We start from the raw sequence: 27,495 nt of genomic DNA on the forward strand, positions 1-27,495 counted from the left end.
CCCCTCTTTTTTATGTGGGCTGCAGCCCAGGTATTTTCTTCTTCGAGAACAAGCATCCAATCACCCTACAGTCCAAACTACCTTTTTTGTCGAGTTTATTTATTGTTTACTGGCTTTCTCATGAATCCTCCACTCTGTTTCTCTCTGTGTGCTCCCTCTCTCTCAGTATCCGTAAGTCTTTCTGCAGAATTTCCCGTGTCAGCTGAATGTCGCACTGATTAATCACTTGATTACTTCTAGCCAATAGTCACATTGATTAACTTTGCCACATAATGGCTTTCTGGTTGACTCCAGTTTTGCAGACTTCTGATGGGAGGCAAGTCATGACCAGGCGACATGTGCAAGGCTCTGCCATAGAAGGCCGTCCATGTCCGTGACATCTTGGCGAGATCACACACCACTGAGCGACAGAACATTGAGCTCCCTTTGCCACAGAGAACGAAGGAAAGCCTTGTGATCGGACTGCAACAGAATCCTTTAGGGGTATTGCAGTGTAGTTGGAGAGAAATGAAACATCTTAAAGCCGTACACATCTTTAAAGATGCCCTCTTTGAACCTGAGCCGTTTCAAGTTGTCGGTACAAGAAAAGAGAGGATATGATGCAACATGTATACTATCAAGCTTACGTTCTGGGGGCATCAAAACAAACATTTCAATCACTCGTTTCTTTAGAAAACCTCTTGGGCTGCAGCCTGCTGCCACATCCCCAGACACATTCAAGGACCGCTGTTGTCTTATATCGTTGCCTCACTCAACCCCAACTTCACTTGAACACTTCAAATATCACTCAATATCACACACACCAACAAGCACACACCAGTCAACACAGGCAATATAACGCCAGGTCTATCACCAGCTCCATAGGTGGTATCTGCTGGAGCAGGAGATCATAAGTGAAATGAAAACACAGAGACAAAAGGGAGGGAAGATGAGCTTGAAGATGAGACAGTCACACTTTCAGTGCTTTCTGTTTGTCATATGGCAGTGTGTTAGATGGCTAATTGGACTTACATGAGGATGACAGGAATAGATTCCAAAGAACAAATGATGGAAAACATTGAGAGACAGACAGAGCTGGAAAAACAGGGAGAGTAAGAGACTGGATGGAGGGGAATGCACACTTAACTGAACTCACCTAAAGCAGCGACTGAATGCTAAAGGTGAAGGGTGTAGAGAGCTCAAATAGCTGCACTTAAGTACTTGAAATAGTGAATGTAATGCAATGACACTTGCATGAAAAAACACACACACAAGCAGCAGCGTCTGAAATTATCCTGTGTAATTAACATGGCTGACTAAGTGCACTTCACGGTTTTTCACTTGTGCTTTTATCAATGGAAATACATGGGATTGACATCATCTTTGAACAGCCTAGTTTTTTGGAGCGTTGGCGTCAACCCTTGGGCCGTCCAAGCATCATTACGGCTGTAACGACCCCTTAAGCCATGAGGTTGATGAGGGACAGGACAGCTGTCTGAGCAAACTATCACAAACTAGCGTCCAGCTCTGTTACACTTCATCAAAGCCAACAGCTGCATGCGTGCAAGTGCTTTTCCTCTCTCTGCGAGGGCTGCTTCACATTCACGAATGTGTGCGCCTGCATCTGTGTGCGTGCCCAGGGAAAGGGTAATGAGGACCACTGGGGCTCGTTTAAACAACCAGGGTTCACTAACAGTGAAGCGAGCTAGAGCTCCAACCCTCCCCAGAGCAGGGCGAAAGCAGAGCAGCTCCAGCGCTTCCCCGTCTCATAATCTACAGCCCACATCGCATCCAGACTCAGCCACAGGCCTTGGAAACTCACACCTTGACCCCTCAGCCCTCTCAGGCCCACCACCCTCAGCAGCCTTTACTCCATATTGCTGGATCCAAGTTTTCTCTACTGATGAGCATCTGCAGTATGTTACAATAAGAAGCTGCAAATCAGAAGCAAAGGCAACGTACAAAGCGAGAGGCTCTTTGTGATTGTCATTGTTTTTGTTCCTACGCATTGTCTCCTGAAGCTGTTGCATGAAATCAAATCATCGCTGACACCTCAGTACTGTTTCCTGTTTGAGTATTTTTCTCAATGTAAATGATGGTTTTGCACAAAGACACATAGGGGCACAGGTACACATAAAAACACACTTACAGACGGACAGACACACAGACACACACACACAGAGTAGCCTCTTCACGTTACATTGATTTCCCGCTGGTCAACCAACTGCTTAGCCATCTTTGTGGTGACAGGTTGACCCATGAGGCCTGTTAGATGCTCATACACATGTACAGACATACACACACTCACACACACACACACTCACAGAGGGAGCTATCCTGCAGCCTTTAGGGAACTCCCTGAAGCATTTATTGACCACAGAGAGAAAGTGGCTATTAATCTGACAAAGGCTTAAAAGCCTGTCACCGTCAGCGTGTGTGTATATGTGTGTGTGTGTGTGTGTGTGCGTGCTTGTATGACATGTGAGCACATGCGTGTTGGTGTTTACTGTCTACAGTTGTCTGCATTTAGAGAGAATGCGTCTTTACTTGTGCTCTGTGCATTAATATGTATACTCCTATTTGTTTGCATGTATAAATAAGTGTTATATTCCTGTGCAAACATCCAATTAAGACATAAATCCAGTCACAAAAAAGAAAAGCTCCTCTACAAGTGTTACATAATTAATCATGGTGTCAAAGGTCTGCCGTTTGGCCCTCATGACACCTTTTAAAAGGCAAGGTGAGCCTGTCTAACCTTCCATTCCAGCAAATTACCGTCATACTGTTACTTCTGCCAGTTCAATACCCCAGAGGCAAACCTACAGGCCTGGCAGAGCAACAAGATAATGAGAGGACCGAGAGAGAGACAGAGAGACAGAGGAAGAGAAAGGGAGAGTGAAGGACGTCCAATGTGCATGCACTTATGCCTCCATCTATCAATTAAAGTCTTAAGACCCCTCACTTTTCATCTTGCCAACAAAGAAACAACTTATTTGTGGAGCATTAAAAATCCATGCTGTGGGAACAGGGGGGTGCTGTGAGGTCAGAGATGGCGAGGGAGAAAAAAGATCTGTCTTATGTCGCTGTGTTTCTCTGCCAAGAACATCAACTTAGAGGAATTTGTCTCCGGAGCCTTGTTATTGTCGACTCAATGTTAGAGGCCACTGTGCTCTGAAGTGTCACACCAACATCAAGGCACATGCGCGCACACACACACGCGCATGCATGCATGCACACAAACTAGTGCAAATGGTTTCAATCAGCTCAAATGAGGATTAGCGGTGTTTCCAGCATTTTTCAACAGTGTAAAAAGTGGTTTGACATGTTGCACGGCTGTTGCACAAGTCCTTAAGTCAGTGTACCCTCTCTCTTTTGTGTGTATGCGTGCGTGCCTGTACGTGGAGTGTGCGTGCCTTTGGCGTGTCCTTTGTGAATGATGGCTTTGCTAAAGTGCTGTGAAGAGAAACATTGGTTTGCAACGCCTTTGATTCATTGCTGGTGTGAGAGAAATTTGCATAGCAGGCAGACTCAGGGCAGATCTGGGCTCTCGTTAGCCGGGTGGCTAGATACTTCATCATTATCATCAGGCTTACGCTTCGGTTTCAGCCACTCTGCCCTTGCTCATAATCTTCAAGCAGGCTTTGCAGAGGATAAAACAGCAAAAGAGAAAAAAAAAAAAACAGCAAAAGTCTTGAACAAGTTAGGATGCTTTGCCTTGTGGCAATGCAGTGTGGTTAAAGACAGCAGAGGCTGAAATCTCTGGATGATATTCTCCATGGATGGACGCTTGTTGGCTGATCACTGGTCACTCCCATACAGTAGGTTTCACCCGTCAGCCTGTTTTTCTGTCTACACAGGTACACCACATTTTCCTCTCCGTCTTCCACTATTTTTCGGTCTCTCTCCCTGACAGGCTTGCTGCAGCGCTTTCGGGGACAGTGCTTGTTATAGAGGACATGCTGACGAGTGTCGATCGATACTGATTCCCAAACCGCAGCATCCGTCTGGGAGCTGTGTGTGTGTGTGTGTGTGTGTGTGCGTATGTGTACACGCACGCTGTGTGTATGGCCATCTGTGCGTGCGTATCTGTTCGTGTATGAGCAAGATGTTTGGCACTCAGGATACACACATGCAGGTGCTGCTGTCATTCAATTCATTGTGCCCTTGAGGGTGTCAGCTCTCATTCCACGGGTATGCAGGTGCAGGTGTGTTTGTGTGTGCATGTGTGTGTGTGTATGATGGATTTAGCTATCAGTTTATGGGGGATTATATGGACAGCTTCCACAGCTATTTTTCTCTATGAATATTTTACCATCATATAAACAAAACGCAATTTCAAGGCAGCTGTGCACATGGGACAGACAGAGGGGGCAGACAGGAGCTGTGGCTCTGCACCAAGTGTGTTGCCATCAACAGAAATTATATGTCGGGATTAGAGCGGGTGGCACAGATGTAGATGCTCCCATTGAAGAACTTTAACAAAATTTGCGTTGCAAAATGCCTATCCAGTTCCACTTGACCACATTTGAGTGAGAATTGGCTGCAGTGGCATAAAAGTACTTGCAGCAGGGTGCGAATGAAAAGGAAAACGAGACTGAGATGGAGACTAACAGTGTTTCTTCTTCCCTGAGTCTTAAATCCGCTATGGGTAACTGCTGTAGTGTGACAGTAGGCTTATAACAGCCAGTGTGTCGATAAATCCCAAGCGCATTTATTTCCTGCAAGACCAAGGAAGCATATCTCACTTTATGTCCCCTGCAGAACAAAAAGGCAAGGTGATTTCTTTTCCTATCCACTTATTTGTCCTGTTATTTATATATTAATGGCTTCACATGCACAATAAACCTTTACAGTATTCCTTGTCAGTGCCTGGACAGAGTATGTGCACTATATACAATATTTCTGCAGCCTCTATGACTTTCTATCTTCATTCTGAATATATCTCTCTTTGTTGTCTATTTATGATACGAAAATTCTCTTCATTTGCATGACAGTACCACACTGGCTCATGGAAACATTAGGCCGAATTGTTAGTGATTAAGTTTGCTCCTCCAAACATTATATTAAACATGCAGATTACTGTATTGGAAAAAAAAGAAAGAAAGAAAGAAAGAAAGAAAGAAAGAAAGAAAGAAAGAAAGAAAGAAAGAAATCTAACACTAATGGCCGACTCATGTTAATCAAAAAAAAAAAAAAGCCTAATGGGATCATTATTCAACATTGCTCTGACAATTAAGCATTACATGTTTATTCTAAGTGCAAACACTACAATTTCTGGAATGGAAAAGTCTGTAATTGGAGGCAAACTGGTGACTGTGGAGACCTTTTTGTTCTTTTTTTTCTATTTTCTTTCTATTTTAACACCGAAGCAAAGCATGCTGAATATTTCATGGAATCACATAAAAGAATACACACACACACATACACACACACACTCTAACCCTACCTAACCCTTAACCTAACCTTAACCTAAACCTAAACATAACTCACGTCTTCACCCTAAAATTTACATGAAGGGGACTTTCATTCATACTGTCCCCATAAGAAGGACGCGTACCCACAAGGTGACTGTTCAAACAGGTGTCCCAATAATGTACACACGCACAACAACACACACACACACACACACACACTACCGAGAGTACCTAGTCAAGGACATCGGTAAGGAGAATATGAAAACACATCTGAGTGCTTCTTAAACCATCACACCCTGGCATCCATTTTTGAGCTCTGTCTCTCTCACACATACCACACTGGTCCATTAGTCTCCCATGCAGATGATATCATCTCTAGTCAGCATGCAGGGAAGGAGGCACGGATGAGGGAGGGGGGACTCACAGCACTGCTGGAGACCGTCTGATGGGGAGAGTTATCTTGGAAGCAAAGACCCATGGATGAGTGGAACAGAATGATGGATGGTAAAGGTAAAGACACACACGCATGCATGCACGCACGCACACACACAAAGCTTCCCATGTGTTTTTGCTAAACTCGTGGGACAAGATTTCCTTGTCTTGCAATGATTTCTAAATAGGGCCTCATTGCCCAGGGATATATTTAATTGCCACACACCGGCTGGTGATGCTAATGCATGCTGACAAAAAGAGAGCGAGAGGCAGAGGGAGAGAGAGAAAAGCTAGTCACACTTGTTTTGAAGTAAGTTTGACTTAGCAAGGGCACGAGCGACTATCGCTTGGTGGTCGGAGTTACACATCCTTTTGTCTATGACGTTTTGTGGGGGTTTTATTGTAGCTACTGGAAGCGGCTGCTGTCACATGTCTGCTCGCTCACCCACGCCACCCTCTCTCACGCACACACAAACACACGCCAAGCTATTGTGTTCTTTGTGCACTGTGTTGCCAGATTCCCTTGCAGTAACCATTATGTTCCCCTCTCTGGTGCAAGCTTGCGTGTGTTGTTTTTACTTACGCGGGTGTGTGTGTGTGTGTGTATTCGTTCGCGTGCGTGCATGCCCATGTGTGTTTGTGTAAATATGTATGATAATGTAGTATTTCACTGGGTGTCATCACTACCCAGTGAGACCCAGCCTCAGGAGGGACCACAGTTCTTTTTGCTCCCTCTTATTGTCACTTTACACAATGGAAGATGCATTGTTCTCTCTCTCTCTCTCTCTCTCTCTCTCTCTCTCCCTCTCTCTCTCTCTCTCACACACACACACACACACACACACACACACACAGCTGCAGACTGTGGTGCGTGTGTGTTGTGGGAGTCTGTTGTTGATGCTTTTAGAATGAATGCGCGAGCACCGCAGTGACCACAAAAAAATAGGAGAACAACAGCAGACAAAAAAAAAAGCATCTTCATACGTCATGACTGGAGGTAATTTCATAATAAACTTAAAAATAGCTCATTGTGGCAGCTTGCATGAGTGAGCAAATGTCTGAATGTTTGTCTATGTGATTGTATATGTTTGTATGCAGTCTGTGTGTGTGTTTCGGGGAAGCTTCCTCTTCCTGTATTAGGATAAATAGCCTTGTCTATCATGTAAGGCTGTGTCTGGCAAACAGATTCCCCTCACGTCAAGCGAGATGAACACAAATGAGCTCCCCAGAGGAGACATTTCAGGGGGGAAGAGTGTCCCTGTGACACTTATCACGAAGGACATCTTACGGGTAAAGAGGAGGTGTGGGTGACAACCAGAAAGTAAGCATGGCTGTACCGTGCATCAACCTCATATTCAAGCACGGACAGCCCTCAGGACAACATAAACATACAAGCCTGTACATTCAACTTTGAAACGCACTGCAGCAACAGCATAGAGATAAATCTCATCTTGACACTGCGATGTAAAAAAAACGCATTTACATAATGGCAGGCTATCTGTCATACCCCTTGCTGCTCGGTATCAATAACCCCCGTCTGTCTCAGTATGTCTCTCCTGGTGACAATACCATCAGCTCACTTCTGGGAATGGATGGAAGCTGAACCTATAGCGCCTTCAGAATAGCATTAGATAACCACTGCTATGGCGCTTTCAGTATCATTCCACCTCACAGGTGACAGGTCCCACACACACTAAATCACTGTACTGTACCAAGAGGTAATTATACTACCGCTGTAAATCTTCTTGATGGCTTGGCAAGTTAGATCATCTTCTCATATGCCTGCATGTGCATATACGGTCCGGGATGCACACGTGCTTTATGGTGTGCATGCTCACACAGGAGCACATACATAAGCCGCGGAGTAACCACTGTGGGCTCAGGTGGCCAGTTGTTTGCCACATGGGTCACAATTCTGCACTTTCCACGCACGATTGCATCCTAAATGGACCACACTCAAAACCATGGTCAAAGCTAGCATGCTATTCACCATGTTATGAAGTTATTTAGAACATGTGTTATATCACTATCTTTATATCTATTTTCATCTCTATTGATTCTTACAGCATGAGTGGATGAGCTAGCATGCTACTCTCTTCCACATCATTTAGACCATTGCGATGCCCCAAAGCTTTTCTTTAATATCTTTCAGATAAGCGGCTTTTTAAAGGAGGCCAAAGCCCAATCATTTTCATCGTTTGTGTCCCATGCTCTACTTGGACACGTGTCTACACACAACCATAAAAATAAAATGATTTCCTTGTTGGTACACTTAACAACAATTAGACAAATGCAGCAGTGTACAACAAAAGTAAAAGAAGAAGACTGCTTGCTAACAAACCAAGGATGTAACAAATGTTTTCCGAAGATGGAAAATTCATTCACCTGTTTTGTTCACTCTCAAGGATGCACAATACATTGTGTAAGCATAAATATGTGTACTCAGAATAATTGTTTCCTTTAACAATGAGGCTAGCCTCACAGCTAGCTATTTCAATACCGTACTCATGTCGGTAGTCCTAACCCTGCTATAGGGTCGGGTCACTGTGAGGGGACATGGTACCCACAGCCTTGTGAGCTACATACTCTCCATTGTGTCGTATCTGCAGAAATAGTGCACAACATACCACTGATTTACAGGGCCTTTAAAGTGAACATATACACACGTCATGTCTCTTTAAAAGCCACATGGGAGTCATTTTGATGCCTTGAATGCCGATGAGGCAGTTATACAAAGGCAGTTGTTTTGGTGAGTTAAATCGGCCAAAAGTCTATTGTCCATAAATTCAGCCTCTTCTAGTTTGTGGCCTGTTATCCAGTCACAGAGTGGAGCTGGGATTGCACTGCAGAACACAGCTGTTTGCCCTCCACAAAGCAGTGAAATAAAAGGATCTTTTCACACAGGTGAACCATCGCTCAGTTCTCGCAAATAGTTGCCTAAATCAAAACGCTTTGCTCCAAAATTGCATGTCAACTCCTCGTTCACACAAAATGTCACTGTTGCCAAAACACTAATGCAGGGGTTTGTGTTTGAAAATCAGCGTCACACAAACATATTTTCTTAAACCACAATGACTGATATTCACACAAAATGTCACACGAATGTCACACCTGTCACAGAGATTTGCATCACTGGAGTTTGAAATTGCAACATTTTTAAATCGTTATGCAACCAGAACACGCACACACATACTAACATGCAAGGACACACGGAAAAACACATACAGACAAACACACACGGAAACGGAGGCCTGTGGGATTACATCACACGTCTGTGGGCACAGCTGCACTATGTGATGCCAGTCTATTTCCTGCAGTTAATCGATCACATGAAGCCACTGGAGCTTGACTAGGAGTCACTAGGCCAGAGAGTGATATAGACTGTACGAGTATGTGTCTGTCTGTTAATGTGTGTGTGTGTATGAGTGTGTGTGTGCATGTGCGTGTTGCAGTAATACATCTCTGTACTCCATTATCATCGAATTACTCTACGACCACTCCAGAGCTGCATGAGCCTTCTGAGACTGAGTCTGTAGCTCTGAGGCTTTTTGTCATCCATTCACATACACGCACACACACACACACACGCACACACACACACACACACACACTCTCTCTCCCGCGCACATAAACGCACACACACAAAAACACAAAAGCACACTATCTCCCACAGCGGGTAGGCAAAGGGGGGTCTCTGGAGGTTAGCTAATTTGGCCCACTGGTGCCTTAACCACATCTCCCTCGCTTCACTTCATCTCCTCCCGCTCACATGTCGCTCCAAACTTGCTCTCTCCTTCTAAAATATCCTGCTCACAAATCTAGTCTGCCTTTGCTGCCGCTCTCTTCTTAACATTATACAACTTTCATTACGTGCAGACAGAGTGATGGACCTAATTCACAGCCAACCTTTGGCCCTCATCCTATCCCCTCTACCAGTTCCAATCCCCTGAGATCTGGAAAGGGTTTGGAGCACGGGAATGGATACATACATACATATATACGTATATATGTACGTATATATACATATATAATGTTAAATTCTGTAGAAAGTACTTTAAAAAGTGGACAGGTCATGCAAGAGATGGACCATATATAAAGACAGAAACAGCATCAGATACCACTCTGATGAAGGACACATGAACTGGAGCATAGCTGTGGAACTGAATACTTGTGGGTCATTTACTAACATTACTTTCTATAGCATGTGGAGGCAATATAGTCCAAAACTTTAATTGGAAAATCAATAGGACCCTCTCTCAAATTTGAGCAAATGACATGTTTTAAGCTATTTCACACTTTTGACTGAACTACTCTATAACTGAATCTCGTTATATTTGTTGGACTGTATAGTTTATAATTCTGTCTTAAAACACTGAAGGTATGCAGCATGATGAATACTCTACTCTGTACGTAGACGGTTGCTGTGGCAGACAGCAGTATTCATAGATGTGGTTCAGTAGAACATGTAAGTGTCAAGTAAGCGCACCTGAACTGCAAATGTGCTCACGATCAGACAAGAAAAAAACCTTATTTTTCTAGTGAGGTGTTGCTGGTGCATGATGCAACAGGACGAATAGGTCTATTTATTGGGAGGTACACACTATTATTTTTCCTCTGTTTTTGATTTATGACATTTTTAATAGCATCAACAGGAAGTTGGCCCGTGTTGTGTTGCTTCTGAAATATGGCCAATGCCAGAAAGTGTACTGTATCCATACTGATCTGCAGAGATCTGCTGAGGAAACGGGAATGGATAAAATGACAAGGTGTGTATGTCTGTGAAGCTGTGTGTGTGTGTGTGTGTGTGTGTGTGTGTGTGTGTGTGTGTGTGTGTGTGTGTGTATGGGCCTTTGCTGGAGCATAAAGGGGCTCAGTGCTCTCAGAGAGAGAACCATAGCTCACGAGCCCAGAATACTAATCCTGTTGCCACAGTCACCCTGAGCAGATAGTCCTTCACACACACACACAGTTTTGCTTCATTCATTTTCGGAAAAGTCACAGCAACTGGACTGCGCGGCACACGATTACTCTTTGTCATCAACAGTAGCATGTGTGCATTTTTCACTATGTGTGTACGTGTTGTGTATGTTGGTGGAGCTGAACGTTATAAAACACCTGTATGTGCTGCGTGCCAGCACAGTGTGAAAATAAACACCTCTCTCACCCATGCTGCAAAAGACACACAGAAATACAAAACACACACTCCTCTCTGCTCTAATTACCAAGAAGCAGATAGTATCCCATGAGGAAGCGGTGAGCTGTCTCTCTCTCTGTATGTGTGTGTGTGTGTGTGTTTGTAAGTGATGGATCGCTGGCTCCTGCTCAATGCAAGGGTGATCTGGTCCCAAGAGTCCCTGACAAATCCCAGTCCTCTTTCCAGGTTTCTCAACCCAACTCTCTATCTTTGTCTCTCTGTATGCCTCCCTCCTTTCACACATAAAACGCTGCCCGCACCCTATATCTGCACTAAGGAGAATTCCCAACGACTGCTGTGTGTGCAGGCAGCACATCATAGTGCTCTGTGACTGTCATAAAACTGAGGCAGGTGTCCAGCTACAAGAGCCACTTGTGGGGTAATTTGATAATGGTCCGTACATCTAAACCAAGACAGGGCCAGGAACAGGAAATCTTATTCACAGTATTTTCGGTGCAAGTATTTTAAACATGCTGACTTGCCATGAAGTTGTAAGTGCAAAATGACATATAGGCAAGGATGTAATCGAGCACAGTTTACACATGCAATAGGTGTGTGTAGATGCTGTTTTTTCCATGTTTTATAGAAGTGTTTTATTATGTAGATTGGAGTTTAGATGTATTCACAAAACCTGGTATTGGGCCTTTATAAAAATTAAAACAATTCACGTCTCTCCAGCTGATGAATGGCCCCCTGCCACTTCTAAGTCAGTAAAAAAAAAAAAACTGTAAAAGAAAGAAAGAAAAACACTGCAGTCAAAAATAAGTCTGGCTGCCCTTGTGCTACTGCATCTGAAACACTGCTGGTGGACATTACAACCGTGACCTGAATGAGTCGTGACAGCACAGAGCCAGACTGTAAATGTATTGGAGGCAGTGGACATGGCTTTCAGCCACTTAACTCCTAACTCTAAATGTTGCATCTTGCACAACTGTGCTTCACATTACAGCGCCAAGTCCATTACTTTCTAAACCAGGTCACTTCACAGGATTAGCATGCTTATACATCAAAAAAGTGGCTGCAGGTAATCAGTTAACTGATTCTATGGCGTGAAGCAGAAAGATTACCTGCATTGAGTAATACTGGAACTACTGCACTACAATAAACAGACGTGAACCTGTTGACCACAACTAATGAATCTTTAATTGTTTGACTCTGGTAGTAAAAGTGACCTGCCACTTAGAAATAAGTATTTTTGGAATACATTAGCGAAAATGTGTACAGAATCTGTCCAAAGACCAGTGACACTGTTTCAAGCTACAACTGTGATTCCAAAAAAGTTGGGTGACTTTGTAACATATAAAATCAAACAGACTGTGATCAGACAATATATTTAATGTTTTACCTCATCAGCTTCATAGATTTTTGTAACTATCTGCTTATTCTGCATTTTATAAAGCAACATGTTTCAAACAAGTTGGGACAGGAGCATCAGGAGAAAGCTGATGGATGCTCAAACACCTGTTCGGAACGTTCCACAGGTAAACAGATTCATTGGTAACAGCTGATGGTATCATGATTGCGTATGAAATGGGCATCCTCAAAAGTCATTCACAAGTGAGGATGGAGCGAGGTTCACCACTTTGTGAACACATGATTGTAGAAAAGATGTTCTTACATGGGCTCAGAACACTTTATAAAACCACTGTCGGTTTGATTGCAAACGATTGCATTCTGTTTTACACAGCGTCCCGACTTTTTTTGGAATCAGGGTTTTAGCTTGAAGTAGCCGAACCTGGTTCATTATAATTAAAAGAATTTCATTTCCTAATCAAATTTAGTAATGTGCATTAATGCTGTCACACTGGAAAACAGCTAATGCAGTTGAACACTGATACTAATATGACAAATCATATCATCATTAGCAAAAACTAAGAGAGTGGAAACATAGCAACATACAGCCCCTCTGACAAACTTCAACAGAAAGCTTCCACTTCCAGCCACAAGTTAATGTGTGCAAGCCAACTAATTAAATTAAAGGACACAAAGGTGCTGCTGCAGTGAGATGGATGAGCCAACACAAAGAGGATGGTGTAATTTTCCCTTGAATGATTGAGAACAATGGTGTTAACTCCACACTGTATGTAAAGATATTCTCTGCACAAACGAGACCTCTATATGTCTTTGTAACCCATAACAGCTGATAACATTAAGAGGCCTATATTAACAGAATAATAGAAATCTGATAGAAGTGCAATTTAGATAAGTTAAAAAGCTGCTGGCGAATGGGGAGGAAGTGATGAGGTGATGCAAAAAGAAGCTCCATTTATCGGTCCAGATCACAGCTCTAACCCCTTATGCCCTGTAGTTTTTAATCACCAGGAGAAAGAGAGCTGGGAGGCATCCATCGTCCACCGTGGTGACGTATTTGCTGTTATGCTAGAAGTGCTCTGGATGGCACACATTTAGGCAATGTGAGCACATTTACATGACCACAAATGCTTGATCCTTCTGTGACCCTAAGCCTTGTATCTCAAAGATCAAACTAAGTAAGAACAAAGAAAAAGTAGCCGATAACATATTGAATAAAGGCTAAACTTGGTTTCTTCAGCACCACATCATTGTACTCCTTCTGATGTTTTAATGTCTGGAATGGAGAATGCAGTCTTTGACACCACTGATTACACTGTCCTGATTGACAAACTTCTGGAGTTGTTGGAAATCTTCCAATCAGCTCTAAAGAGGTAAGAGTTTTTTTTTTTTTTTTTTTTTTCTGATCTGAACATGTCCCTCTGAAATGAGCCGATCCAGCTGGTGAGGTTTTGCTCTTTTGAACCTGTATACAGGATGCCCACGGCAACAACCCTGAGTCCAGCTGTAATGAACCATGGACATACTCGTTACTTTTGAAGATATACTGTACACTGTCACTGCTTTGTAGAGATTAATGCACGAATCATAATTTAGAATTGGTCCAGATCGCCAAGCCAGCCATTCACTACATCTTAATGCAACAATGCACCACTCCATGCCACACATTACTGGTTGTCTACCAATTATAACAGCCATTTCAAATGCACTTAATGAGGTCAATAGAAAACATAACTGAGAGTCTACAGCAATGCAGCGACGATGTAAGGCTGTACGTAGATGCGGCAGTGCTTTGAGCTAAATGCTAACACGTTTTAGTGTAAGCACGCTTACATCTGCTAATTAGCACTGAACATGAACTACAGATGGGGCTGATGGGAATGTCATTCTAAAGTGAAATCCTAAGGATACTGGGTATTTGCAGTAAGAATGCGTTCTTCCATACTGTCCACCTCGCTGCCACATCAGTTCAAAACCTTGAAACCCTTTTAATCCTGATTCATTGTGATTTTGTCCTCTGGGCGCTCTCTTTATTTACTGTATGGAGGTTGCCTGTGTCCTCTGTTATTACTCTTGTCTATCGAAGGCTAGTCACTAACTGTTTTACCTTTGCCCACTGCATCACCATGACTTGTCTGTACACACTTGAAAAGACATTTTTGGTGGATAAAGCAACTGAATGAATGAGTGAATGTGTTTGTGTGTGTGAGTTGAGCCACATGTTGGTTGTACACCTTCTGTTTGGTTTATGGAACTGGAAACACAGAGCTGATCGCCACAGATCAGTAATGCACATGGACAGTAACAGAATTACGAATGTGATGAATGTGGGCAAAATAATTTGCGTAGTGCCTGGAGCTCGGCCCATATTTTTATGTGCATCTGCCCACTGTGCAAAGCAGGTGTGAGTGCCAGATTTTCAGATTCAGGAAAGTTAGAAAAAATGAGAAAAAGCTGCTTATCCAGCAACCTGAAAGGGGTTTATGATCACTTTCAGACGGACTATCATATCTGGAGGAAGATGTTAAAGGCATTAATTGAATAAACTAGTAAATAATCGTTGTCACACATTTTCTTTCAGTTATAAATACTCGCTGCACGTGTTGAAACAGGCTAATTTTTCTGGCGAAACACACACAGTTAGGCAGGGGAGTTTGGCAGAAAATCAACCACCAGCTGAATTTCTTGTTATTGGCTGAAAGCAAACCATGGTTTTTGAAACAGGAGGGAAGAAAAGGTAGCACAGAGATCAATACAATGAAAATGTTAGCATGGCGAGGAGAGGAAAATTAGTGAAAGTGAGAAGGTGATGCACAGGGGTATGTTTGTTTAATTTCATGTCAATTATGATGTGTGTCTGTTGGCGCTGCTGGTGTGGGGGTGCTGGATTGAGTCAGTCAGTGGATCTGATGTTTTTCATCCTTTTTTTTTTTCTTTCTAGCAGACCTGACACTCAATCACACATCTCAGGTGCTCAAAAACTCAATGTGCGCATGTATTGCTCACGTTGTGGCGACATAAATCAGTGTGGAGAGTCACATTGTAGGGACTCGCTGTCCTTATGGGGACAAAACACAAGTCCCAATAATGTAAATCAATAATTTTTAGGTTAAAGTTAGGGTAGGGGTTAGGGTGAGGCAGGCAGTGCTTATGGTTATGGTAAGTCTCCAGGAAATGACTGTAAGTCTCTGTCATGTACCCAAAAGTGAAACACAACTGCATCTCTATGCGTACGTGCGTGCATGTGTGTGCCATCACATGTGGTTTCTAAGACTGAGTAGGGAAGTACTGAATAGTGTGCATGGTCTGCATGTTATTGATCTGCATTTTTATGTATTGCAGGTCATGTACAAGTCCAATGCTTTTGAATTAACAAGACTCTTCTTGGTCATAGCAGCTGAGTAAAACCAATGAGGTAATTGTGCAATAAAAGTGTGCTGAATGATATAATGAAATATCTGAATGATATTTAGAAGGTGGGATAAGCAGTTTTTCTTTTTTTTTTACTTCTAGCAGTGAAGGCTGTTTTGCCCATTGGCCAGATGCACAACATAATCAACTTATATGATGTGACATTAGTATCTTGCCTAATACTAACAGTTCAGGTGTTGAAATTCTTTAATGTTTCAAAGTGATGCAGTAAAGACAGACACATGTGTATGTGATGTCTTGCTAAAGAGCCTGTCAATGCTAAATAAAACAGGGAAAGCGTTCTTCACTAAGTGAATAAGCAGGAAAGAAAAGGCAAACTCATTTTATATAGCATAATTCAGCTTGCATTGCCCTATAATACCCAATTTATATGGAAATGAGAAAATATTTGTTTAACTGTATTTTACGTAGATATGTGGCTCAACTCTGCTCAGTGTCATGAAGTAATACTGTACCTTCATAGACCTGATGGACAAAGATACAAGACCTCTCCACCTAAAATCTACAAAATATGTATGCATGGATGGATTGAAAATATAATGTCACAGCACAGACTCCACTGAGCATAACTTCATTAACGTGTACTTTTTTGAAATGATCTGTTTCTCCTCTAACTGGCAGGATGAAGGACATCCAGCACAGGCTCTCTCCGCAATACCCTTAATTATTGACAGATTCCACTGGCACAGAGAAATGTTGTCCCTTTAGGTCACTTAATGCCATGTAACGTATAATTTGGTCACTGTACCTGTTACACCTATAATAAAGATGAGTATCCTCAAGCTAACCCTCCTTAGCTTCAGGCAGAGAGACCCGCTGAGGGTTTTGCAGAAATAGAAATAATACAATGAGCTCAGTGAAGGTCAGTCGGTATAATAGACTATTGTCCATCACAGCAGAGGATAAAAACTGTACTGAGCACAGTCCACACACACACACACACACACACACACACACACACACACACACACACATATATATATACAGCTATATATACAGTGTGTTGCATCACTTTAACAATAAGCATCTACATACAGTACATGCACAGCAATGCATAAATTATCCTGATGAACTTTGTGCCCATGTCTCTGTAGCTTTTATCTTTCCTGCTGATTCAAATTGATCAATGTCAAATATAAAAATAGTTCTCCTCCTGGCCTCTGTATTAGGAAGAACCTTGTATTTCAACTCAAGTTAAAAGAGTGCCACCTGTAAATCAATGAATGAGACTCTCAAAAGGTTCGGCCTCGGAAAAGTAAATAATTTTAATTTTTTTGTTGTTGTCGGATGGAGGGCTGTCAATTGTCCCGCTTTTAGTTTTCTGTCATTTTATCCCTTAAGTTTTTAAAATTGGAAACTGCATTCATCGCAAAGTGCGAAAAAATAAATGGTTAATAGCTGCATTTATGTAGCACTTATATTTAAGGCGCTTTTCTATTTGCTTTTCATTCACCCACACGCTCACACACTGGAGGCAGCAGGAGCTGGAGATTGAAATGCCAGTCCTGTGATTGGTGAACGGCCTGGTCTAACCCCTGATCCATAGCCATCCAGACAAATTCAATTAATTAGGACCACAGGGACCCTTTGAAATTTTGCTTCTATTTATCTGCTCAATCTGAGTCTGAATTTTTTTTGTATTTTTTGTCTTTCCAAAATTGTGAGGATTTTGGCAAATAACTTTTTAAGTTAAATAGTACCTGAAGTCGATTGCTTTGCAAGTACAAGTGTTTTATTTCCAAGAGGTCGAAGAAGAAACTGTTGTCTTATGTGCACCATCAAATGAGGAGCTGCAGGAGGGGACGCCGAGTCAAAACATGAGACGAAGATTTAGAATGGGAGATGCGGATTCAAGCTTTGTTTTCAACAGTGTCTGACTCAGCGAAGGCGTTGCTGTTTGTCTTTTAGTGGATAGAGAAAGGAGACGGGAGAGAAACGGGATACAGGCAAGATTCTGGCTCTCACTCTGATAGCGCTGTGTTGGGTTTACAGTAATTCTGATATTTTAGGGTAATTAGGACATAGGGGAATTGTTTGGAAGAAAACAGTCTTCTACACACACACAAAGGCTTGCTAACACTTCTTCAGGCTATCTTCTCCTCAGTTCACAGCGGCCTCAATGAGTGGTGCATGATCCCTCATAGAGTGACCAGCCGCTAAACAATATGTATGCAACAACAATGTCTTTGAGGTGAGAGACAGAAAAGCCAACAGAGCTTCCAGGCAACTGGCATAAGTTTAGTATCACACTGACACTTGGCATCAGTTTATAGAGCGGTTGGCTTTTGTCACATGCAACAGTGCATCAGTCCAAGTCAAACTGGTAAACGACTCTCATTCCTCCCATGCCATGTTTCTTCCTCTGTCCCTCCATTTCTCCTTCTCTGAGTACATTAGATGATAAAATCCCCCCGTGTTGATTGAATCCAGACAGCGATAACCTCCCCATCAGCAAGGTAAGACGCTCCCTAGAGCTCTCAATATGTGTGTTAGTGTGTTGTTGAAGGCAGGCCAAGACTTGCAATAAGAATAACTGAGTTCTAATTAGTGCTGCTCACTCTGCAAACATGTCTATAATTCACCCAAAGGAAAACTATTATGCAATGCAGTGAACTAAGATAAAGTACAATGTCTCTATATCTACGTTCACTCCTACATTAGTCTAATTCAATTACATTAAAGGAAGTACTCTGGTGGCAATGATGAACTGAATAGCTTTAGCACAAGCACTTGTCCATCTCTGTTTGGATTAAACACTTATCTGCGTCACTTCCAGGCACGCACACACACGAACACACACAGATTCATGCAGCTGCACACATGCATACATATCCCCATGTGTTATTGTGCAAAGAGATAGTCGGCTTTGTGTTCAATTCATTGATGTATGAATGACCATGCATGCGTATGTGTGCATTGGTGTCAAATGTGATCTTGTCCTAACATTTTCAACAGATGTTTCTCTCTCTCACACACACACACACACACACACACACACAATATCTGTGTGTGTACAATACCGTGCAGCAGGGAAACTGAAGTCCTAGCCACACCTCTTGGCCACATGGGGGAAATCCCTAAAATATAGATCAGAAGGCTGAATTTCTGACAGCCATTTACAAATCTTTTGATGGAAGGTTTAAAGGGCCCCCTTTGAACTGCTTCGTTTTTTAATTAAAGGCCAACAAACAAAATTCAAATAATAAATTCTCTGTCAAGCGAAGACATACAGCCTCCCTGAGGTGGTGTCAAAAGCCAGGATAACAAGGCCAACTTTTCTTGTCTATTTGCTCCTGCAAGCTGTACTACAAGCTATGCAAATAAACAACTGTTTATACGTGGCTGAATTCTTGTATGGTTTTTATAATGTATAAGCTACCACAGAACAATAACGTGTGCCATGGAAATTTGTGTTAGAGCGTGTTGTGTTACAGGGTCTACAACGTAAATAAGATGCTCAGTGCAGAGAAGTGTGCTCATGTGAAACATAATCCTACCTTGTCGGACATCTCTGGGTGCTATGGCAATCGCTTCATTGGAATGCAGCTCAGTGACGCAGCAGTCGTCAGGAGCCAGTGAACCATTGCTGAAACTGTGGGGTGTTTCCGGGAGCAGCGGAATAGGTGGTGCCATGATGTTGTGGTTTGGACAGATACATCCTGTCTGGGTCATCCCACAACCATCTCCGTCAGAAACCTCCTGGTCTCCATTGTGACCTGTGCGTAAACACTCCTCAAACCATCTGCAGAGCACGCCGCAGGTAAACTGACTGGAGTTCTCATTGTTAATGAGTAGCACCTCTACCAGTCTCAGCTCCAGCAATTCCTTAGTTACCTGAGGCTCGTCTGCAGCTGGATGTCTTGTTAGACATAGTTGGACAAAGTTCTTATCAAACTGTAGGAAGGAATATGGTCCATCTGAGCTGGATTGGCGACCACAAAGATCAATGACTTCCTGATCCCTGGCAGCAGCTGTCTGTAATTGAAGGGGACAGCTTTGATTGGCCAGGTGGTGGTCGAGGGATAGGAGCATGGGGGAGTGTGTCCGGCAGATGATTGGGTGGCGGGTGAAGCGGAGGTAGAGGGAGTACTTGGTGGGATCGGGGTTTTCCAGGGACCAGGAACAGCCTGGCGCCCTGGAGGGAAAGAGCTCCCTTAGGGAGAAAGAGCCATAGAGCACCCCAGCTACAAGGCTGGAGCATGGTGAGGAGATGGGTGAGGGAGCCCCTTCTGCCCCAGTGCTGGGGACGCCATCGGCCGCCCCATAGGCAGCCGCAGCCAGGGCAGACAGAGGAGCTAGAGCGAGGGCAGACACGGCAGCCAGGGCCCCAGCCACAGCCAGGAGGGAGGACAGCACAGACAGACACACCCCACCAGCAGTGTTCATCCTATGACATTCGTCCTGCAGGAGATGAGAAAAGAGAGGAGGATGGGAGAGGAGAGGGGGCTGTACATTAGAAACATCAGGAAATATCTTCAAACCCAACCAGGCAAAACCAACATGACACACACAAGAGAAACACTTATCAATATAAAAAAAACCCTGAAAAAATCATGTCTGGTTGAAAATATTTGTGGACCGATTTCTGCCTCGCCTCAGACTATAACATAACCAAGTTTATGGCAGCAGTTCTCATAAAGTTCTTCTTCAAATGTACACGTGCACACACACACACACACACACACACACACACACACACACACACACACACACACACACACACTGCACTGTCAAAAACACAAACACATCCCTGCTGGGCTGGATTAAAAGGGTTGATGACTTGGCTGTTGAGACATGCACTGTGGGGCCTGCTATACCCTTTTCCTGCTGATATGCACACACACACGCACGCACGCACACACACACACACACACAGACACCATCGCCTGCTGAGCAGCTCCCCCAAGGCTCTGGCAAACTATTACCATCACCGACACAGTGAGGGTCCGCCAACAGCTTGATTTTGACTCACACAATACACACACACTGCTGAAAAAACCCTTATAAAGCATATAGCGTTTTAGTATTTTGCTTGAAACTACTTCAATACCCAGTACATTTTCGTACACTCTGTGTGTCTGCTCCATCACCTGAGATCTTCAAGTGGTTCTGCATAAATGCAGTTTGAGGAGGATGCGTGGGAGACGGGAAATGTTTGCGCCACTCTACCTGTAACCTTAAAACATGATACCCAGACAGCTTTCTCTAAAATATCCCTATGCTCTGAAATTCAACAAATGCATGCCTGCAACACATAATTTTGACACAGAGATATCTATATACATACACTATATACATCTTGCTGTGAAGAAGCTGGCGGAAACGAATAAAAAACAATCAGAGATGATCGCGAACCTCGTGCTAACCATGTTATGACCGAATTCATGTCTAATCATAGAGATTAAAAAGGCAAGTGGGCATGCGGGAAAAGCTGCTCATAATGTATTAGGGATTTCTGACATCCTATGTGTTCAACATATTCCAATAAAAACCGTAATATTCAGGTAAAATTTAGCTAGTTATACTTAATTAATTAGTAGCTGTATAATTATACAGCTGCTTGCCTTCCACAGTTTGTTTATATCTGATTTGACATTTAAAAGAGAGAGCTAGAAATAAGTTACACAGTAAAACATTCAGCAATTAGGCTACCTTGATTAGCCCACCGGGCTAGTAGCAGGTAATCATTGTGGAATAATGTGTGACTGCTCAGTTCCGACTTTCTTATTCTTCCCATTCTTAGCTGCAATTCAACTAACTGCACAAAAATTAGCGTTAGCAGTGACTGGAGTTTTATCGTTACTTCCCTTGCTAAATTAGTGTGCCAGTTACTAAGCCAAAAATGCGGGGAAAAAAAAGAAAAGAAAAGAAGCCAAAGCTCTTGAGAACTGAATATACTTTCATCGCACCAACACTGCTTTGGGGGTAGATGACAAAGCTCACGTTCAACACAAGATGTGCAGGTTTTTGCCACATTAATCTAAATTTAACAGCAAATATAACAGCCAATCCACTTCTTCTTATAATATTCACCTGCATCTAGGTAGATTGCGCCATTTTCTCCTCCCCCTGCTTGGTTGTATCAAATTGGTCTCGCTGTCAGCACCAAGCAAGGTTATTAAACATGTGACGCAACTGAAAAAAAGCCTGTGTGTGAAGCACGTGTGTGAGTGAGTCACTCTCCACTTCCCTAAGGCCCAGGTTAATGAAACACAGCAGTAGCCTGCACTTCACAGGATTTATGTAAGTCTGTTAAGGCTCTCCAGCATTGGTCACATAGTCCACAGGGCCCGGGTAAGAGGCTAGGAACTGTGCTTAGGCTACTTCACCATGACAAGAGGTGACCCCCACTGCGGTTAGACAGTAAGAGCCACTTGGGCTTACAGGAGGGAGCTATTAGCGCGAGCTCAAAAGACATGAAAGGTAGACTGATGATGTAGGGGACACAGAATAGGGGTGGAGGGAGAAGAGCATTAAGATGATTGTAATTAGACTGTAATTGTGAAAATGTGTGCAAAATTTGCATCAGTCACCACGAGAAACAAACAATCTCCTTGAGTTTTTTTTTGCTGATGCTAACGCAGAGTGGTGTAAGCATACGATGCATGAAACGGTGTGCTGTCATTCTCAAGGACAAGCCATCCACAGTTTTTTTGATGGACACAGATTGTTTGTTGCCGACATTGAACCTGTTACCCTGAGGTCATGGGAAGGTCTCTGTGGGCGCTAGTTCACCCAGCTGGAATAAAGTAGTAGATTTGGAAAGTGTGAGATATTTTACAGAAACACAATGCTGCTAATTTGGTTGGAATATGATGCAAAAAGTCGCTTCTTAAGCAAACTGGCTGACAGCATGGGGGCCTGTTTGTAAAGCAAAACCAACTGGCAGAAAAAGGACACATGGATGCATCGGCTACAGGCACCTCCACACAGGAAGTACTGTGCATTAGACCACCGCAGATCACACAGTGTAACAGCACTGTAGTTCCTTTCACCCATCAGGCAGTGTTTACTTTGAGACTGGTAGTAGTCTGAGACGAGTAACCATAGCAACACCCTGACATAGCAATGTCCTGACCTGGAAATGTGTTTTTTCTGGTTTGTGATATTTTCTGCTTTCTGTTATCTCCCTCCTCTGTCACTGTTTGGATTGGGTTTTCCTCCACAGGATTCTCACCTGCGATTTTTCACACGGAACATGTGACATAAAGGGTGTTTAAGCAGCGCTGACTCTGGCTGTGGTGACACTTTGACAAATGCATGGCACAGTTGGGCTGAGGCAAGGCTAATGTAGCATGTTGTGAAATAGGCTCAAGGACATCATGCTGTCTGGCATATGATGGGGTTATTGACTGTCACTTGAGCACGCGTTCATAATTTCAAACAAATATGTAACGATATACCATCCATAGAAATAGCATTTATGGCTTCCCACTGGAACTGAGCAGAGCTGAGACATGCATGTGGATCACATATCTGTGTTTTAAAAACACAGACCTGTGAGAAGATAGACAGCATTATAGGCCAAACCATGCATAGGTAAAACCTTACACGCATTTTACGGATGAAAAGAAGTCAAAAGCGTTAAGCAAATTGTTTTTGGGACAATGAACAATGAATATTCATACACTCACAGTCTGTGCAAGAGTAGACCCTAAAGTGCTGTCTTCATGAGGCCATTCTGTCCCACTTCACTCTAAAACAGCACTTTACTGTGGGCAACCATAAATATTCATTAGCTTTGATGTCTTCCTTCCCCCTTCCACCTTGACATTAACGTTATCACCAAGGATGGCAAAATATGTATATCCCTCACTCCTTGCCCCCTCCCTCTTCATTCTTCATGCAGAGAAGTGACAATATGACTCATCCGCATTTTTGTCTTCACTCTCAAACTCTGGCAAAAGAGCATGTAAAAGAGGACAGTGGGACAACACTGTTTTAAACTAATATTACAGCACTGAAAGCATCACAGTCCCCAAATTAGAGATTATTTCACCAAATGCTCATGATGTATTATGACGGCATCTAGTTTTAATGTCTGCTCCAAAATGCCATAGTTCCACATAGAGGAGAAACTTTGCAAAACTTTGTTGCAATAAAAAAAACACACTGATTTTGAGTCGCCTTGCAATAGAACGTAAAAATATGTGACCTCACTCTGCTCTGTGTTTCTTCAGCGTTTCAAATAGACTGTGGGATTAAAGAATGTTTATATTTGTTACTACACAGTACGACACTGTACCTTCTCCCTGATGGCAATCGCAAACGGGAACTATCACCAATTATATTACTCTCCATACGGCTGTCTCTGGAAGCCCCACAGTCTTGGGACAGATGCTGAAAAGCTTAAACAGCTTCAGTTCTAGCTGCTCTGAAATGCCACTGTAACATGCCATGAAACCACAAAGAGACACATTCGAAATGACTGAATTATAGAAGACCCACACACATTGTTAAGGATCTCATCCATCTGAGAAAATAAATCAGCCCAGTCGTACGATGCCAACATTTATTCAGGCGATTGGGTTGAATAAATGAACTTGTGCCATTGGTGTTCAATGTTGGAGCTGAATCCACATTAATACTTGTCATAAGTCATAACGATATGATCATAATTTATCCCAGGTAGATGATTCTTGTCTTAGGGTGAACCAAAAAATATTTCCTCAATTTTCTTTGGGTCGACAGCTGAGGAGTTGTTATCCCTCCGGTCAATAAGGCTGGAAAACATTTGTTACAAAAAGGTCTTTAAAGATAAGAAAATACAAACTTAGTCATGAGAAAAAGTCAGATAAAATTACAAAAATACAAAAATTTGCTCTTAAAGGAAACTGACACCACCAATCAACTTGTCCTGCTCAGACTTTTTCCAAAGGCAACAAGTATCGACACATAATGGATATGTTAGATGTGAGGTTCTCATTGACGAAACCTCAGGCATCACCCATTTCAGCTTGGGCAGTGAGCTCACACGAGAAGCTGCTTATCGCATTCTCCTATACACAACAGTCATTTCTGCCTGCCAATTAGGCACAATAAAAACACTAGCACAATAAGCACAGTAATCACAATGCCTTGTAAAAGCTTTATCTAGTCTTCAGCCTTGTCCAGGCCAACATTAGCAGCCACTGCACTCATTTTAATGAGCCCAGTCAGGATCCTGATTCAAAGGCAAAAAAGTCCAAAAAGTTAAACTTGTTAAACTGGAGGCCTAGAGGTTTACGACGTTATCCATAAACTACAACTTAATTCCCTCTCTCCTTTCCTATTAGCTCTCTACTGCTTACTTTCTAATATAACAGGGTGGCTGTGGATCAGCAGTGTGTGTTGTCCATTAATCACAGGGTTATTGGTTTGATCCCCAGCTCCTCCTGTCCTCATGTCAAAGCGTTCTTGAGCAAGACATTGAACCAGAATTGCTCCTGATGGTTAGATCAGTGCCTCGCATGGCTGCTTGGCACCATCAGTCATGAACGAGAGGCAAAATGTAAAGCACTTTGGATAAAAGCGATATATAGGTTTGACTGAGTATGAGAGCAAATCATCAGCCTCTACGTGCTTGGGCTGAACGTCGAGTTAGGACTTCATTTTTGCATGCTGTACAGACAGACAGACTTGTGCGTTGGCTATCTTTTGGACAAATGCAGACCCGATGGTCATTTCAGCTGAACGATATGCAAAGAGAACATTGGCAAGTATTGCGTATTTCATTCATATTCGTAATTACACCCATATTAAATGAAAATGTGTAAGATGAATAGCTATTCATGCAGTGAACCACAAGTACCTTCAAGTAAAACTTCTTGTTCTGGTGGAATAATAGAGTGGAATAGCTTCTAGGCACCACGCTTAATAATATCCCTGGCCCTATCCAAGGTGCTTCTGTTTTGCGAAATACATTTCGGGAGGGTGTGTGATGGAGAATCATGACACCTACTCTTATCTCCTTCTTCCTACCCCTCTCTGCCTCCTCCCTAATCTCACATTCTTAGTGCAGACATCCACTGTGCTAGAGAATGGCATTGTTTGATTTATTGATATGGAGTATTTCTCTCATTTGCAGCCCTCAGTGGAGATCAATGTAGATCAGCATACACACACACACCAAACAATGCACACTAATGAATCCATATGCATTCCACACACAGGCACACATGTCACAAGCGTTTCCATGCTAACTTGGTCATTTTGAAAATTCAAGACTGGATCCTGATGAAAAGTGTTTGGACTTTCTCTCCAGTACTGATTAACAAGTCATGAAATGTTCCTCTTTCTCTCTCTGCCTTCCAGCATAAACTCCTCAACTCGGCCCCTTCTCATCTTTAGCCTCACCCCCAGAAATATAAGCCTTCCTCAAAGTCAGACTTAATATATTTACCCATATCTACACACACCCGAGTCTGCTTCATTTGAAGTCTTGTATCGCGATAGCATCTTTTGGTTGTAAACCAATATGAAGAACCAGTGTTGTTCAACTGATTTAACCCGGCTGACATTTTGGAAGTCAGTGTTCTGTTTGTCCTTTTATCAAGCTCACTCCAGCACACCATCAAGTCACTGCTTTTCACTTTGCCTTATCAGTTATTAACAAACAGCAGGCAAGCTGAGAGGATCTCATGCTGTGAAAAGAGACAGCAGTACTAAACCCCTCAATCACAGCAAAGGGCATTTTGCCTTCCGGCTATGGCATACCATACGCACACACAGCCATGAGCCCATCCAAATTCATACATTCACGTCAGTTTGACATGTGACATGTGTGCGATGTGTGTGATGATAAGTGCGTGATGAAACTGAGTAGGAAATTCATTATGCATGATTACATTGGGTAGAGGAGTGGGTCAACAGGTGACATACATGGGTTTGAAAAGAAAAATAAAATCCAATGTGTAATGCAGTTATTCAGCAGTTTTCATGATGTGATGGCTGGTTTGGATATCAGTGGGGGCACGTGCCCCTCAATATTTAGAACAAATGTGTTGATTTCTAAAAAATCATTCCAAAACACAAACATGTTTCGTATGTGCAGAAAGTTCATGAGCAGAAATTCTGCTGAAACATTCCATATGAGCGAGTAAAGTTTAGACTTCAACTTTACTTTATTGATCCCAACTTGGGAAGTTTTTTTGAATTAAAAATGATTTCAAGGTGGCTGATTAGGTGCCGCATGCACACCCAGACCACCCGCTTGATGTATTTGCTTTGCAGCAAACTACTGATCAGTATTATGATACAGAAAGTAGCAGCTTCAGCAACATAAGCAGCTATGATGGACCAGAATACAAAGCAAAAACAATCTATATCTATGTGGTTTTTCCTTGACTTCAGTAATGTCATTTGCTACCACATAGAGGTGGGGTGGGCTCGAAGGGAGGGCTAGATGGATTCACATTAGAATTGCAATGAATTTCTTTCTTCTAAGACTCTAAGCTGATTTACAGTCAAAATATCAAGTTTGGTAAATTTTTAATAAATTTAATCTGATGGAAAGAAAAAGGCAGAAACTCAAACCACTTAGCTATGCAAGATGAAAGTGAAATATTCTGTCAATAGATTATATGCCATCACCGGAAGACAAATGGTAACAGAGCGGAGCACTGAACTCTAGCACAAACAAGTGCAACCAAGCTGGCCAATCAGCACGCACTGCACCACAGTAAAAAACTTCAGCCAACTCTGACAATGTGAATCCATGAATAGTTTCATTTCAGAAGCCCTGCGCCCATACAG

The 27,495-nt window shown here is 42.7% G+C and overlaps 1 protein-coding gene across 2 annotated transcripts in view; it reads right to left on the minus strand.

Moving 5' to 3' along the window:
* Positions 1–27,495, minus strand: part of adgrb2 (adhesion G protein-coupled receptor B2) — a 209,589-nt gene that overhangs the window by 123,464 nt on the left and 58,630 nt on the right. For both annotated transcript variants that reach the window (XM_076754352.1, XM_076754351.1), the window contains exon 2: positions 19,260–20,163. In XM_076754352.1, coding sequence (XP_076610467.1) covers positions 19,260–20,148 — 889 coding nt within the window. In that variant the 5' untranslated portion in view covers positions 20,149–20,163. The remainder of the gene's footprint in view (positions 1–19,259; positions 20,164–27,495) is intronic.

The sequence above is a fragment of the Chaetodon auriga genome, chromosome 17, assembly GCF_051107435.1.
Source record: "Chaetodon auriga isolate fChaAug3 chromosome 17, fChaAug3.hap1, whole genome shotgun sequence".
Taxonomy (NCBI): domain Eukaryota; kingdom Metazoa; phylum Chordata; class Actinopteri; order Chaetodontiformes; family Chaetodontidae; genus Chaetodon; species Chaetodon auriga.